This window comes from Phalangium opilio, unplaced genomic scaffold (genome assembly GCF_054372755.1).
Source record: "Phalangium opilio isolate 3A_F unplaced genomic scaffold, DU_Popi_V2 ptg000070l_1, whole genome shotgun sequence".
Lineage (NCBI taxonomy): Eukaryota > Metazoa > Arthropoda > Arachnida > Opiliones > Phalangiidae > Phalangium > Phalangium opilio.
The window spans coordinates 3,273,457-3,287,507 of record NW_028324182.1 but is presented as its reverse complement, the minus strand read 5'-3'; the positions used below and the strand labels follow the sequence as shown (position 1 = coordinate 3,287,507).

At 37.2% G+C, this 14,051-nt stretch overlaps 1 protein-coding gene across 4 annotated transcripts in view; it reads right to left on the bottom strand.

Moving 5' to 3' along the window:
• Window positions 1-12,602, bottom strand: part of Impbeta11 (importin beta11) — a 39,903-nt gene extending 27,301 nt beyond the window's left edge. The window contains exons 1-9 of one of the 4 annotated variants that reach the window (XM_089842491.1): window positions 12,394-12,601; window positions 11,843-12,304; window positions 10,342-10,442; window positions 8,147-8,219; window positions 7,203-7,406; window positions 5,714-5,843; window positions 4,444-4,551; window positions 3,357-3,427; window positions 1,078-1,270 (exon numbers count right to left, since the gene is read on the bottom strand). In XM_089842491.1, the coding sequence (XP_089698617.1) occupies window positions 1,078-1,270; window positions 3,357-3,427; window positions 4,444-4,551; window positions 5,714-5,843; window positions 7,203-7,406; window positions 8,147-8,219; window positions 10,342-10,442; window positions 11,843-11,998 (1,036 nt within the window). In that variant the 5' untranslated portion in view covers window positions 11,999-12,304; window positions 12,394-12,601. Of the gene's footprint in view, window positions 1-1,077; window positions 1,271-3,356; window positions 3,428-4,443; window positions 4,552-5,713; window positions 5,844-7,202; window positions 7,407-8,146; window positions 8,220-10,341; window positions 10,443-11,842 lie in introns of all 4 variants that reach the window. The other 3 variants (XM_089842490.1, XM_089842493.1, XM_089842492.1) reach the window with 3 other exon arrangements.
• Window positions 12,603-14,051: the final 1,449 nt, after the last annotated feature.

The following is a 14,051-nucleotide window of genomic DNA, read 5'->3' as shown; positions in this document are numbered from 1 at the left end:
TTTATGGACAAATAAGGTCTAGCTTTTTTTAATAGAGGGGAAGCTACGAGTCTCTACTCCTTCTACAATACAGCTCCGTGGTAGATCCAGAGACGTTAAACAGGGAGGGCTCCAAAGTTACCACCCAAGTACTTAATTTTGAAATCATATCTTTGGATCCACATACCGCACGAAACAAGGTGGCCAAACACCAGACCCGCGACTTTTGAAAAGGGTCTACTAATACCAAAAGTGTATAGATATAAAAACAAAAACTGACTGCAGACGACATGTAAACTGAGAAGTAAACTACCCTCCGCTCAACCGCCTACAGCAACTAACCAATCGGGGAAGAGCTCCTTGACGTCATAGGTTTATAGAAAGTAGTACATGATACTGGCGATCCAAACGATAATTTTTGGTACTGCTACTTTATGAGCCTATTCACGGACGGGAAAGTAACAATACGCAGATGGGGGCGACACTATTCTGAGAGCTTAGACTGCACCTAACCCATGGACAGGTAAGTGAATAGGGAGCTAGGTTTGCTTAGAGCAACGACTGACACTAGCGCTGTGGCGGCGGATGCTGGAAGTTTTTCCACCAAACCCTAGTAAAATTCGCGCCATTTTGTTTTTTGAGGAGTGGAGGTCTCCAGTCACCGATATGGGCAGAAAATCTGACTAAATTACAAAAATGAGTTGAATTTCATTATTTATTTATTTTAGTCTATCTCTCCCTCGTAATAAAGATTCATAAACGATCTATCAAGTTAGTTTTTGTAAATATCACTCTGGTATTGTTTATAAAGTCAGTTTAACATTAAGCCTTGGCTAAAAAATATCCCGAACCACTACAGAAGAGGAATTTTTCTTTACGGGACATTTGGCGATAAATTGCGGCGGTCGTTAGACGCGTGAGGGCGCGTGCTACGCATTGCCATTTGCTAACGAGGGTTTAACATGGCTTTGCCCATCCATGCCCGGTTAGGTGCAGTCTGAGCTCAAACGAAGCGTACTTTTTGTTTTTATATCTATGTACTTTTGTGTCTACTAATACTTATTATTATATATAAATTTAACTTTTAACTTGATTTACCTTCGGGTTGTTTGGCGATTCTGTATTCAGCGCAGAGCAATACCGCTTTGATCAGATTGAAGCATTGAACTATAAAACGTTCGAATAATAATCCGTTTCCACTTTCAGTGAAACATAAGGTGACCGAACATTCTAGCGTCGGTTTGATGAAAGGAACGTAAGAGAAAGGGTGAACTTCCAAAACGTCGTGAAGCTAAAAATCATTTGGAGAATAAATTATTTTAATTAAAACTCTTGTAAGATATGGCTAAAACCAGAAGTAGGAAGTAGGATAAGGGACTAGAAGTAAAGAGCTCTAGCATTGGTAGTAGATCCTGTCACTAGTGAACAAATTTGAGGATTTTATGCTGCTTCCATCGCGCCTACACTAGAGAGAAATTGGTCGAGTTCCAAAAACATTTCCTACCCCCTTCCCCTCAACATAAAGCCGCGGAACACGGACGCGGCTGCTTGAATCTAGTTCGGCCGTCTACCGCCGTGAGCGTCTCACGTTTTGGAGGGAAAATTTAGAAACCGCTACCAGAGGGCCAACCGTTGGTGTCTTATCAAGAATATTCACTTTCGCCAAGTGAACAATTTGGTTTACTCTATACTTCTAGTCCCTTATCTTACTTCTACTAAAACCAAAACTTCATAAGGTGTGTTCCATAAGGTTGTCACTGGTTACAAAATACAAACTGGAGCTTGTCATGAAATGACGTAGATGCCAGGGGTCCAACATTCCCCCCCCCCAAAAAAGCGTACGGGATTTCGTTATTTCAAGATAGATTTCGAGATTTCATGATTTCTTTTCTGGTTTCGCGATTTTGCCAAAAATTTCGGGATTTCTTCTTTGATTTCGCGATTTTGCCAAAGATTTCGGGATTTCTTCGTGGATTTCGCGATTTCGCCAAAGATTTCGGGATTTCTTCTTTGATTTCGCGATTTTGCCAAAGATTTCGGGATTTCTTCTTTGATTTCGCGATTTTGCTAAAGATTTCGGGATTTCTTCTTTGATTTCGCGATTTTGCCAAAGATTTCGGGATTTCTTCTTTGATTTCGCGATTTTGCCAAAAATTTCGGGATTTCTTCTTTGATTTCGCGATTTTGCCAAAGATTTCGGGATTTCTTCGTGGATTTCGCGATTTCGCCAAAGATTTCGGGATTTCTTCTTTGATTTCGCGATTTTGCCAAAGATTTCGGGATTTCTTCTTTGATTTCGCGATTTTGCTAAAGATTTCGGGATTTCTTCTTTGATTTCGCGATTTCGCCAAAGATTTCGGGATTTCTTCGTGGATTTTGCGATTTCAGTTTATATTTCGAAATCCCGTACGCCTTTTCCAAAACGTCCGACCCCTCGTAGTGAAATGCTCTGCATAGTGAAACATCCAGGAAATACCAATTCCGAATAATTTTAAAATTCAAATTAGGTTCAGATTTTATGGATAATTTGAAATAAGGACCTCTGACCAATCGCGTAACGCCCTGCCTTCCTGTTAACAAAATTCTCGTGGTACGCTCCATGCCGAAATGAAATTTATCGCGAGATTTAGTAAAAGTTGCTCGCGATGTGATAATCATGGAGCAATTAAGATGCATAGCGTGTAACTGGAATTTTGTTAACAGGAAGGCAGGGCGTTACGCGATTGGTCGGCAGTCCTTATTTCAAATTATCCTTAAAATCTGAACCTAATTTGAATTTTAAAATCATTCGGAGTTGGTATTTCCTGGATGTTTCACTACGCAGAATGGTCTTATAATTAGTAGAAGAATCGACAATAAAAAGATCACTTGATTTTCAACTTCACCCTCCCTTTAAAAAACTATTTGGTACGCTTTGAACCAAAATTTCGTTAACTATACGGCACGCTTTTGTACCACAATTTCGTGTACATTGTACATAGGTCCTATCACCCTTTTTAGTAACACTTTGTATATAGGCAGGGATACATTTAATTTTAGAAGCAGGAATGGAGAACGGTTAGTATTTACTTCCGTCTGACTCATAGCTCCAACACATAACGAAAAGTTTAAATTATCTTATTGGTTCGCTTAATCTACGTTTTGATGACGTTGCTGACGGGGACGGCGAAAAATAGTGACGTAATTCCTTTTTACCTCTGTCGCTACGACCCGCCTCTTCTTTCATACCCCCCCCCCTCACGTCCCGCGGAAGGGTATCCGGGACTTTGACGTACGCGCGCCCACATTACTCTGTTCTCCATTCCTACTTCTAAAATTAAATCTATCCCTGATATAGCTAGGCTTACGCTAAAAAAATTTTCTAAAGATCAACTTACGACTTTAGTTAAGAGAATTATGTATTTTTCACAAAGTTCGGCCAACTGGTTCTGCCCTTGGAAACTTTTTCCTATTTTACAAAGAAAAAACCAAGGAAAATTACGCTTTCCGAAGTCGAATGTAAAAAAACCTGATGTGAGACCGTGCACATTGTTTTCATAAGACAGAACAAACCTCAATCGTTGCCTACGTTAATCAAGGCCTGTGCAATGAGATTGAATATATATATTAAACCTAGAGTCACAACGTGGGATCTACTAGAGATCGACGTTTCGCGATACACCTTTTGTCGAGCATGAATCTTTATCAAATACGGGTGGCGCCACCTATTAATCACTCGAAGAACTTTTTATTACCGTCTGCTGCTATAATCTGTGCAACAAGCTGTCAAGATAGTATTTTAAACGTGTTAAATAAAATACGTAAGTTAAATAATAAAAACTCTAGTTCTTTTTAATCTAATAAATAGATGAAATAAAAATCATAACGATGTTCCTGATTGCAAATAAGCGAGTAAAAGTTGTAATTAGTTCCGCTACAGGCTCACAGATGGCGCTGTTATGTTTTGATAAACGTGCTTGATAAAAACAATGTGTTTCGCGGTAAGCCAATTTGACTTGTAACTCTATCTCATTGGGCCTGTGCACGGTAGTTTCGAAAGGGGGGGGGCAACTTTTAAGAAACGCGACTACTTATTTTCTCCCTATTTTACCGCGAGATGGCATTGTGAGCTGGACCTAAACGCGCGCGAAAATGAGTATTTCAAATTCGAAGCGCGACTAAATGAACGTTTCAAATTATTTAGGTCCAGCTAATAGCGCCTCAGGTGAGAGAATTTAACCACTTAAATTGGAAAACGAAAAATAAAAATCGGTGCCGCGCACAGGCCTTGATTAACGTAGGCAACGCATGCTCAGTAGCTGAACCGCTACAGCGCAATTTCGAACTTCCGTCTGTTAGATGGCGCTACCAACGGCTTCAAAATAATGGCCCAATTTTTAACATTAAGGGTAAAGGTACAGGAAGGGGCCAATCTCTGTTAAATGAACACTATTTTTTATAAGAAAGGAAGTAATTAACACTTACTGCACTCTAAAAATGGCTTAATAATTTGGAAAACAAGGCTTAAAAAGGTCACGGCATCTTGAACCTCGCCTGGTTCCTTAAATCCGTGAACAACTAATTTTCTTATCACTGAAAATGAATGAAAAATTATGTTAAACATGGATAAAGAATGCGCGTGAGGAAATTTGTTTTGGACGCTATAGGATGGGCAACTCCATTTCTCGAATGACAGCTTATTCTGTATCAAAGAAAATATACGCTCCAGGAATGGAAGGTATGTCTGGGGGTTGGGTTGACCAAGGAACTTCCGGTGTTTCAATGTAGCCGGAAATACCTCGGTCAACCGAGCCTGCCTTTGGAGTGTACTAGGAGGGGAGAGACAAAAATTTACACTAGAGGAAGCTACACTTTCCATTCCTGGGGCGTGTATCCTCTTTGTTCTGTATATACTCCGTTACAGAATCGGTTGTCAGCACGCGCAAAGCTAGCTCTCTATGTAACCTAGCTTGGTGCGTGCTCACAAGAGACGAAAAACTTCAGTACTTAAAATATCCGCGAGTTTTTTTAGCTCGAGTGCACGGACCTCTAGGCTTTCGTTTCAAATACGTGTGAAATTGCCTACAGCCTACTACACGTATTTGAAACTAAAGCCTAGAGGTCCGTGCACTCGAGCTAAAAAAACTCACGGATATTTTAAATCCTGAAGTTTTTCGTCTCTTGTCATCACGCACAAAGCTAGGTTACATAGAGACCTAGCATTGCGCGTGCTGACAACCGATGCTGTAACGGAGTATATACATAATAAGCTGTCGTTCGAGATAGGGAGTTGCCTATCCTATAGCGTCAAAACAAATTTCAACCTCACGCGCATTCTTTAACGCCCTGCCTTCTTGTTAAAAAAATTCTCGTGGCACGTTTCATGCCAAGTGAAATTTATCATGAGATTAGATAAAATTTGATGTAGAACATGCAAGGGAAATTTTGTTTACAAAAAGGCAGGGCGTTACGCGATTGGTCAGAGGTCCTTATTTCATATTATCCATAAAATCTGAACCTAATTTGAATTTTAAAATCATTCGGAGACTGTATTTCCCGGATGTTTCATTATGCAGAATGGTCTTATAATTAGCAGAAGAATTGATAAAAAATCACTTAATTTTCCACTTCACCCTCTCTTTAAAGGCTAATTTCGATGAATCGAACACGAATACAAAATTATATAACCATTTCATTTTCCCTTCGATTTCACATATTACTTTTTAATAAATAATAAATAATAGTTGCACTGTACCTTTAAGAGATAGGTGAGATTTTTCAAGAAGAACTCCGACGTCAAACTGCTCCAATCTCATGTGTTCTAAGAAATCTTTTGTGTATGTATTCCATAGATTTAAAATGTAGTTGAAAATGTTGCTGGTTAGCTATAGAAAATTTGAAATTAAAACTATGTGTTTTAATAACTTTTAATTAACATTAATTTAAAGTTTCTTTGGCCGTGGGCAACTTATTTTAGAGCTGAGGTTTAGTTTAAAAGGAATGCGAATTTACAATTTCATATCATATTTTAACACGAAAGTGGTATTATGTTACACTTTCGAGTCTCTACTTTCAAAATATCAAGTTTTTAATATAATTGAGGCAAAGTTTCTACTTTTTAAATTAATCCATTGAAAAATCACGAAAACTCAGTTTCGATGTAACTCTTGTCGAGCTTGTTCGCCCGTTTTATGACATCACTATGACGTGGGAAAAAAAGCGCGGGAATCCTATAGGCGTCTCGAGCATCTCGCCAGTCTAAACTCTGGATGGTCTGATAGCGGGGAGAGTGGCACCATCTCTAAGGGGAAAAATATATCTGTGACGTCAGCCTACGGGTAACTTTTTAGCCTCTCGTAAAAAGTAGATTTGATATAATTTCAAATGTAGCATTTTCAAAAATGCATATTGCGGCCAAATAAGCAGCAGAAATGGGAGAATTAAAAGCTTGATATTTTTGAATTGACGGAAATTAATTCTATCTTTTGTTATATAAATCAGAGGTTTTTTAGTTCAAACGAAGCTTCTCATACCCTTTAAACAAACCTACGCCACTATATTCTAATTTTTGTCTGGCTAGTTCATTTCTTCTTCGCGAGGGGTCAACCAAGGATTATTTAAAATGTTTTTAAATAATCCTTGGGTCAACTAAAGCAAGCTACAAAAAACGAAACACGACGTCTTTCAGTACCATAGGCCACTCGATCATGCGTTTATCAGCGCATGATCAAGTAGGCTATACCACTACAAAACGCTTTAGTTGACATGCGCGATAACAGTCCGTGCAGGGTTCATACAACTTTTTGAAAACAAATTTCCTTGAGATTTCCAGGTTTTTCCCCATATACCTCCCTGAATTTTCCAGGTTTTTCCCGTATATGGAGTATCCTATGGAGCAAATTTTAACGAAGGAGGGGGGGCAATAGGACTATTACATACTCAAAGGACATCCCCGTATCTCTAGTAGAACCAGAGTTATCAGCTTCCAAATATAGTGTAATGTTAATCCTATGGAAGGAATGTTCATGAACATTTAGCTTAATTACTCGACCCCTGTTTGACGTAAATTTCCCTGATTTTTACTTAAAATTCTAAATTTCCCCGAGTTTTCCCCGAGGTTTTTGTCAACTATTTATTTCCCTGATTTTTCCAGGTTTGTATGAACCCTGCCGTGGTATTCGGTAACCGGTTTGATACCCAAAAAGTGGTATTCTCACACCCCTACTTAAAAGAGAATAAATTACCTCGTGGAAGACTCTTCGATCTCCAGCTAATCTTTTGGAAGAAAGAGCTTTGATGACGTGTTGCAAGACTAAGAGTGTCCTTTGTTGATAGAGGTCATTGTCGTTTCTGACCGCTTGTAAGAGAGTGGGAATCAGTTCAGGCCATTCTTTGGGACAATCAAACCTCGCAACTTTCGAAATAAGAACTGAAAGCTGAACTGCCAACTATAATAACAAATATATTATTTATTAGTTTTATCAGAAAACATAATTCATAAAATACACTAATTAATAAATGATTTTAAAATAATTTAAAAAATTTCTTCAAGGGAATTTATGAAATTTCTTCAAGGGAATTTATGAAATTTCTTTAAAAAACTCGCGAAATTTCTTTAAAACATTTCGCGAAATTTCTTCAAAAATTCGTAAAATTTCTTTAAAAAAATTCGTAAAATAGCACGCCACCTATAATTAAAAAATCTTTAAAATTTCTAAACAGGCCTACTTTCTTTAATATAAAAAAAACTAGGGATAGATTTAATTTTAGAAGGAGGAATGGAGAACAGAGTAATCTGGGCGCGCGTCAAAGTCCCGGACCCCCTTCTACGGAACGGAGGGGTATGAAAGAAGAGGTGGGTCATAGCGACAGAGGTAAAAAGGAATGACGTATTTTTCGCCGTCCCCTTTAGCAACGTCAACAAAACGTAGTTGAAGTGAGACTATAAGATAATTTAAACTTTTCGTTACGTGTTGGAGGGAGGGGCTCTATACTGGGTGGTCTATGAGTCGGAATAACTGAAGTAAATACTAACCGTTAATTCTCCATTCCTACTTCTAAAATTAAATCTATCCCTGAAAAAAGTACAATTTATTTATTTATTGCAATAAATTTCAATAAAAGCAGAACACTCATAAATCTTGAAATTTTAGATTAAATATGTCAAAGAGATTGCATATTTTCTGACCTGATTGACTGGTTCTCCAAAATTTGATATCAATCTTTCCCTGATAACTTTCTTCTCTTCTTCGGAAATTGCACTAAACGCAAAATTAAAAATCTCAAACTTCACCCTGCCTTTAAAATCAAATACATAGAAACGGGTTTAGGGGGGAACAAGTTGGGAAACCAAAATAAACCTCTCCGAGTCGAGACGCAATTAAGAGGTTTTTCTTAAAGGAATAGCGACGTGATTTAAAAATTATCTCAAATCTAAAGAAAACCTTACTTTTTTGAGAGTTTAAACTATTCTGATTCCAAAAATATGCTTGATTAATATTTAAATATGAAGGAAAACACGGAAAAAACACTTTGAAAACTTGAAATTTGGGGGGCAAAAAGCAAATTTGCGGAGAAGATTTTTGGCGGGTTTTCTCGTTGCTACGTCACTCACGGCATCTCGCGGAAACGCCAAGCGCGCGCGCCCGAGACTCCCGAGTATACTAATGCCGCGCGAATCTGAATAAAATAGGCTTAACGCGGCGCGCGCGGAGACACTAACAGGCGTCACGCGACATCTAGAGAGAAAATTTCTCCTTACTACGTCATCAAACGAAACAAAATTTTAACTAGGCCTTTTCCAAATACTCTACTTTGATTGCAATTTTATAAATTGCTACGAAACCAAATAAAAAAGTAAACATATCATAATTAACTAGATTTTTCAAGGATTTTTTTCGTATATTAAGTTTGTGGATGACGAAAATTATGTCACTAACACTTTAAATAATTAAATAAATATAATTGATATTAATTATTTTAATCGGCAGTAATTTAGCTTAATATTAGTTAAGTCGTTTTATGAAACTTTATTCCTAAAATCCTTTTAAACATATTGTTGACTTTGAATTCTAGCGTATGCCTCTTTAACAGTTTTTGGAAATTAAAGGTATATAAAGCGATTGATTCACATTAAATGACATGAAAAGCCGCAATAGCGTTAAACTTTGATGGAAGCCCTGCATCAAACCTAGTTCTAACCATTACATCGACTTTCGAGCTAATGCCTAATCTCGTCTGCTATATCACGCGCCTGTTTTGGTTTGATTGGTTAAAGCAGGGATGAAGGATGCGCGTGAATAACATTCGTCGCTCTATAGGATGTGCAATCCCTATACTAAAAAGTAGACAAGTCGATACTAGCGCCGTCTGGCTACCAGCGCTGCAAACCCTCGCGTGAAAAATAAAAAGTACTGGCAAAAACGGATTTATGGGATCCCATAAATCCGTTTTTGGTACTGGACATAAGAAAAAACAAGCGCTACGGTTGATTTTTTTTCTTCGCGTCGTCTGCTAGAAGCAAAACGGTGGGTTTTTTTTATGTCCAGTTACATTTTATTTTTCACGAGAGGGTTTCCTGCGCTAGTAGCCAGGCGGCGCTAGTATCGACTTGTTTACTTTTTAGTATAGGGAGTTGCATATCCTATAGAGCGAAGAATGTTTTTCACGCGCATCCTTCATCCATGGTTAAAGTTTCAATATTGGTCGCGACGTGGCGCTACCCTAAAAGAACCACGCGTCCTATCTACATTCCAGTAAATCAGGGTTCATACAACGTTTGGAAAACAAATTTCCCTGAGATTTCCAGGTTTTTCCCCATATACTTCCCTGAATTTTCCAGGTTTTTCCCGTATATGGAGTATCCTATGGAGAAAATGTTAACGAAGGAGAGGGGGGGGGAATATGACTATTACATAATCAAAGGACATCCCCGTATCTCTAGTAGAACCAGAGTTATGAGCCTCCAAAGTACAGTGTAATGTTAATCCTATGGAGGGAATGTTTATAAATATTTTGCTTAATTACTCGGCCCCTGTTGTTTGACGCAAATTTCCCTGAATTTTACAAAAAATTCGATAATTTCCCTGAGTTTTTTGTCAACTATTTATTTCCTTGATTTTTCCAGGTTTGTATGAACCCTGGTAAATGTGTGTTTAATGGTCTTAGGTTAAATTTAAAGGGTCATCAATAAAACACACTGATAATAACATGAAAACTGAGGCCCTGTACTTAGGTCCTACCACAATATTTTGAACACTATGTATAAACAAATTATTTTAAGATCAACAAAAAATGTGGAAAAAATTTAGTGTTTCAGTTGAAAAGGATAATGAACTAAATCCATTAAAACTATAGCTTAGTTCATTTTCCCTTTAAAATTACTTGGGAGCGTTTCTTCTCCAGTATCTTTCGACACCATTTTTGAAATACAGAACTGCAAGCCATCTAACGTTGCGGTCAATTTCGTGGTTGAAGAAAATAGTCTAGAATTAGAATAAAACAGTGTGCAATAAAACTGGAAGCAATTTTCACAACACCCTGACGTTTAATAGCAATTTTGAGAACACCCTGACGTTTAATAGCAATTTTGAGAACACCCTGACGTTTAATAGCAATTTTGAGAATACCCTGACGTTTAAAAGCAATTTACACAACACCCTAGCATTTAAAAGCAATTTACACAACACCCTGACGTTTAAAAGCAATTTTCACAATACCCTGACGTTTAAAAGCAATTTTCACAATACCCTGACGTTTAAAAGCAATTTACACAACACCCTGACGTTTAAAAGCAATTTACACAACACCCTAGCATTTAAAAGCAATTTACACAACACCCTAGCATTTAAAAGCAATTTACACAACACCCTGACGTTTAAAAGCAATTTTCACAACACCCTGACGTTTAAAAGCAATTTTCACAATACCCTGACGTTTAAAAGCAATTTTCACAATACCCTGACGTTTAAAAGCAATTTTCACAATACCCTGACGTTTAAAAGCAATTTTCACAATACCCTGACGTTTAAAAGCAATTTACACAACACCCTGACGTTTAAAAGCAATTTTCACAATACCCTGACGTTTAAAAGCAATTTTCACAATACCCTGACGTTTAAAAGCAATTTTCACAATACCCTGACGTTTAAAAGCAATTTTCACAATACCCTGACGTTTAAAAGCAATTTTCACAATACCCTAGCATTTAAAAGCAATTTACACAACACCCTGACGTTTAAAAGCAATTTTCACAATACCCTGACGTTTAAAAGCAATTTTCACAATACCCTGACGTTTAAAAGCAATTTTCACAATACCCTGACGTTTAAAAGCAATTTTCACAATACCCTGACGTTTAAAAGCAATTTACACAACACCCTGACGTTTAAAAGCAATTTACACAACACCCTAGCATTTAAAAGCAATTTACACAACACCCTAGCATTTAAAAGCAATTTACACAACACCCTGACGTTTAAAAGCAATTTTCACAACACCCTGACGTTTAAAAGCAATTTTCACAATACCCTGACGTTTAAAAGCAATTTTCACAATACCCTGACGTTTAAAAGCAATTTTCACAATACCCTGACGTTTAAAAGCAATTTTCACAATACCCTGACGTTTAAAAGCAATTTACACAACACCCTAGCATTTAAAAGCAATTTACACAACACCCTAGCATTTAAAAGCAATTTACACAACACCCTGACGTTTAAAAGCAATTTTCACAATACCCTGACGTTTAAAAGCAATTTTCACAATACCCTGACGTTTAAAAGCAATTTTCACAAAACCCAGACATTTAAAAGCAATTTTCACAAAACCCAGACATTTAAAAGCAATATCCATCGAAGAATGTGATATTTTAAAGATAACTTACAAGTAACGTTGAGTAGAATCCAGGTTCAATTTCCCAATTTTTAAGCATTTCTTCCGCTGGTCTTAAAAACCTTGTATCCTGTGACGCAGCTTTCGACAACGTCTCCAAAACCATGCCCAACGAACTAACGTTGGTTCCATCCAAAACATTATTCATTTTTCCCTGAGTTCCAAGCGTTTTCTAACGCTTTCACCAACAAATATACAAAGTTTACAGGTTTAAATAACAGTTGTCACGTAAATACACTAATGGCACCCCATGTTATTTTCCTATAGATGGGAGACTGTTTTAACTTCACTAATAATTTGTCATCAGTTGGAAAAAGGACACTGGCTGATTGCACATTAACATCCAAAGTTCTTTCTTTTTTAAGGTAGCTTTTTAATAACTTAGCCAGAGTTCAATTCGTTTCTTCAAATTTTCAATGTTTTCAAAGGTAAATTGTCACGAACACGTGTGTTTCTAAATAAAAACATTCATTTTCGAAGTTCTAAAAAAGTCATTTAAACTTCTGAAGTCCATAAATGTTATTTCCCATAGCAAAGGCTTACAGTGAAATTTTTCTCCAATCGTTGCAACTTGCTATTAAATTGGTATGGTTTGCGATTGCGGTGGAGTTTTAACTTTTATGTTTAGCTGTTCGTTTTAATTACGTTTCAGTGGTCTGACAGTTTATAATTGTGTTTTATTTATAAGTTTAATTCTTCCGCACTACAACACAAACTAACACATCACCCTAACTGTCCAACAGGGTTAAGAGTAGACCCGTGACCGTCTAGTAGTCTAACAGGGCATAGCACACTCGATCACGCGCATCACGATGCAAGCTTCTCGCCCTATAGAAGCCCGATCAAAGAATTCAGTTTACATCAGGTTTACATGTATAAGCGCGACTTTTAAAAAAAAATTGAAGTTACCGAAAATTAACATTAAGTTCTATGGGAGGAGGTAGGTTTTTTGGCCAGATTCTCTGTCCTATTGATCGAAAATTTTAATGAGACGTGTGTTTCGACGTGTTTTATTATTGTAAAGAAGATTCAAGCTTCTAGAGTGGATAGCTTTTTTTATAAAAATTATTTTCAAAATGAAAATGAAGGGTTCGGTGCTAAGACTGAATATATCTTCAGATCTACTGGTCCAAATGTCCTGAGATTTTTATGATATGTGTGTTACAATCTATTCTATTATATTAAAAAGGATTAAAGCTTTTAGAGTGGATAATTATTATAATAAAAATTAATTTCCAATGTCATAATTGTACATTAAGTACTTAATGCACAATATCTTTGGATCTAATGGCCCAAATGTCCTGAAAATTTAATTTGAGGTGTGTTACAATCGATTATATTATATTAAAATGGATTCAATCTTTAAAGGAGAACCGTCACCAGAAAAAATTTGTTTAAAAACCATGAAATTATTTGGAGGACACCAAAAAATGGTTAATCTCCAATTTTCATCAGAACACGATAAAAATTTAATTAGGTAATTAACTCGCCTAAATATTAAACTTACGAACGGTCACAAAACAGATTGTAACTTAGCCATGGCGAACTGCCTCAATCAAACACTAGTTAAAAATTTTAATAATTCGGATCCGTATTTAGAACACCTCCCTGAAAGTCTTTCAGCTCCGATGCCTGAATTCAGGTCGCACCCTAATGACATTCGTAAGATCCTGCTTAAATTAGACATTAAAAGTGCCTCTGGACCAGATGGGATCCCCAACCGTCTACTTAAAAACTGTGCCTCAAGCCTTTGTCTTCCCCTACATTACCTTCTTTGTTCCTCCCTAACCTCTGGGTCCCTTCCGTATGACTGGCGCGTAGCTCATGTTACCCCCATATATAAAGGGAAGGGAAGCAAATATGACGCGATAAATTATCGCCCAATTAGTTTGACGTCGGCTGTGTGCAAAGTCTTTGAGAAATGTCTATACTCTTCACTATTAGCCCAACTTAACCCCCGCCTTAGCAATTTCCAACATGGGTTTCTCAATGGCAAGTCTGTAGAATCTAATCTCCTATCAGCCCTTTTCACTTGGCTAGAAGCTTTAGACCAATCCAAACGCGTTGATGTAATATATCTCGATATCGCCAAAGCGTTTGACTCTGTTCCCCACCGTCGACTCCTTGCAAAACTTCAAGCTTACGGCGTTACAAATACAATTCTTCGGTGGCTAGAATCGTATCTTCTTGATCGTTCTCAA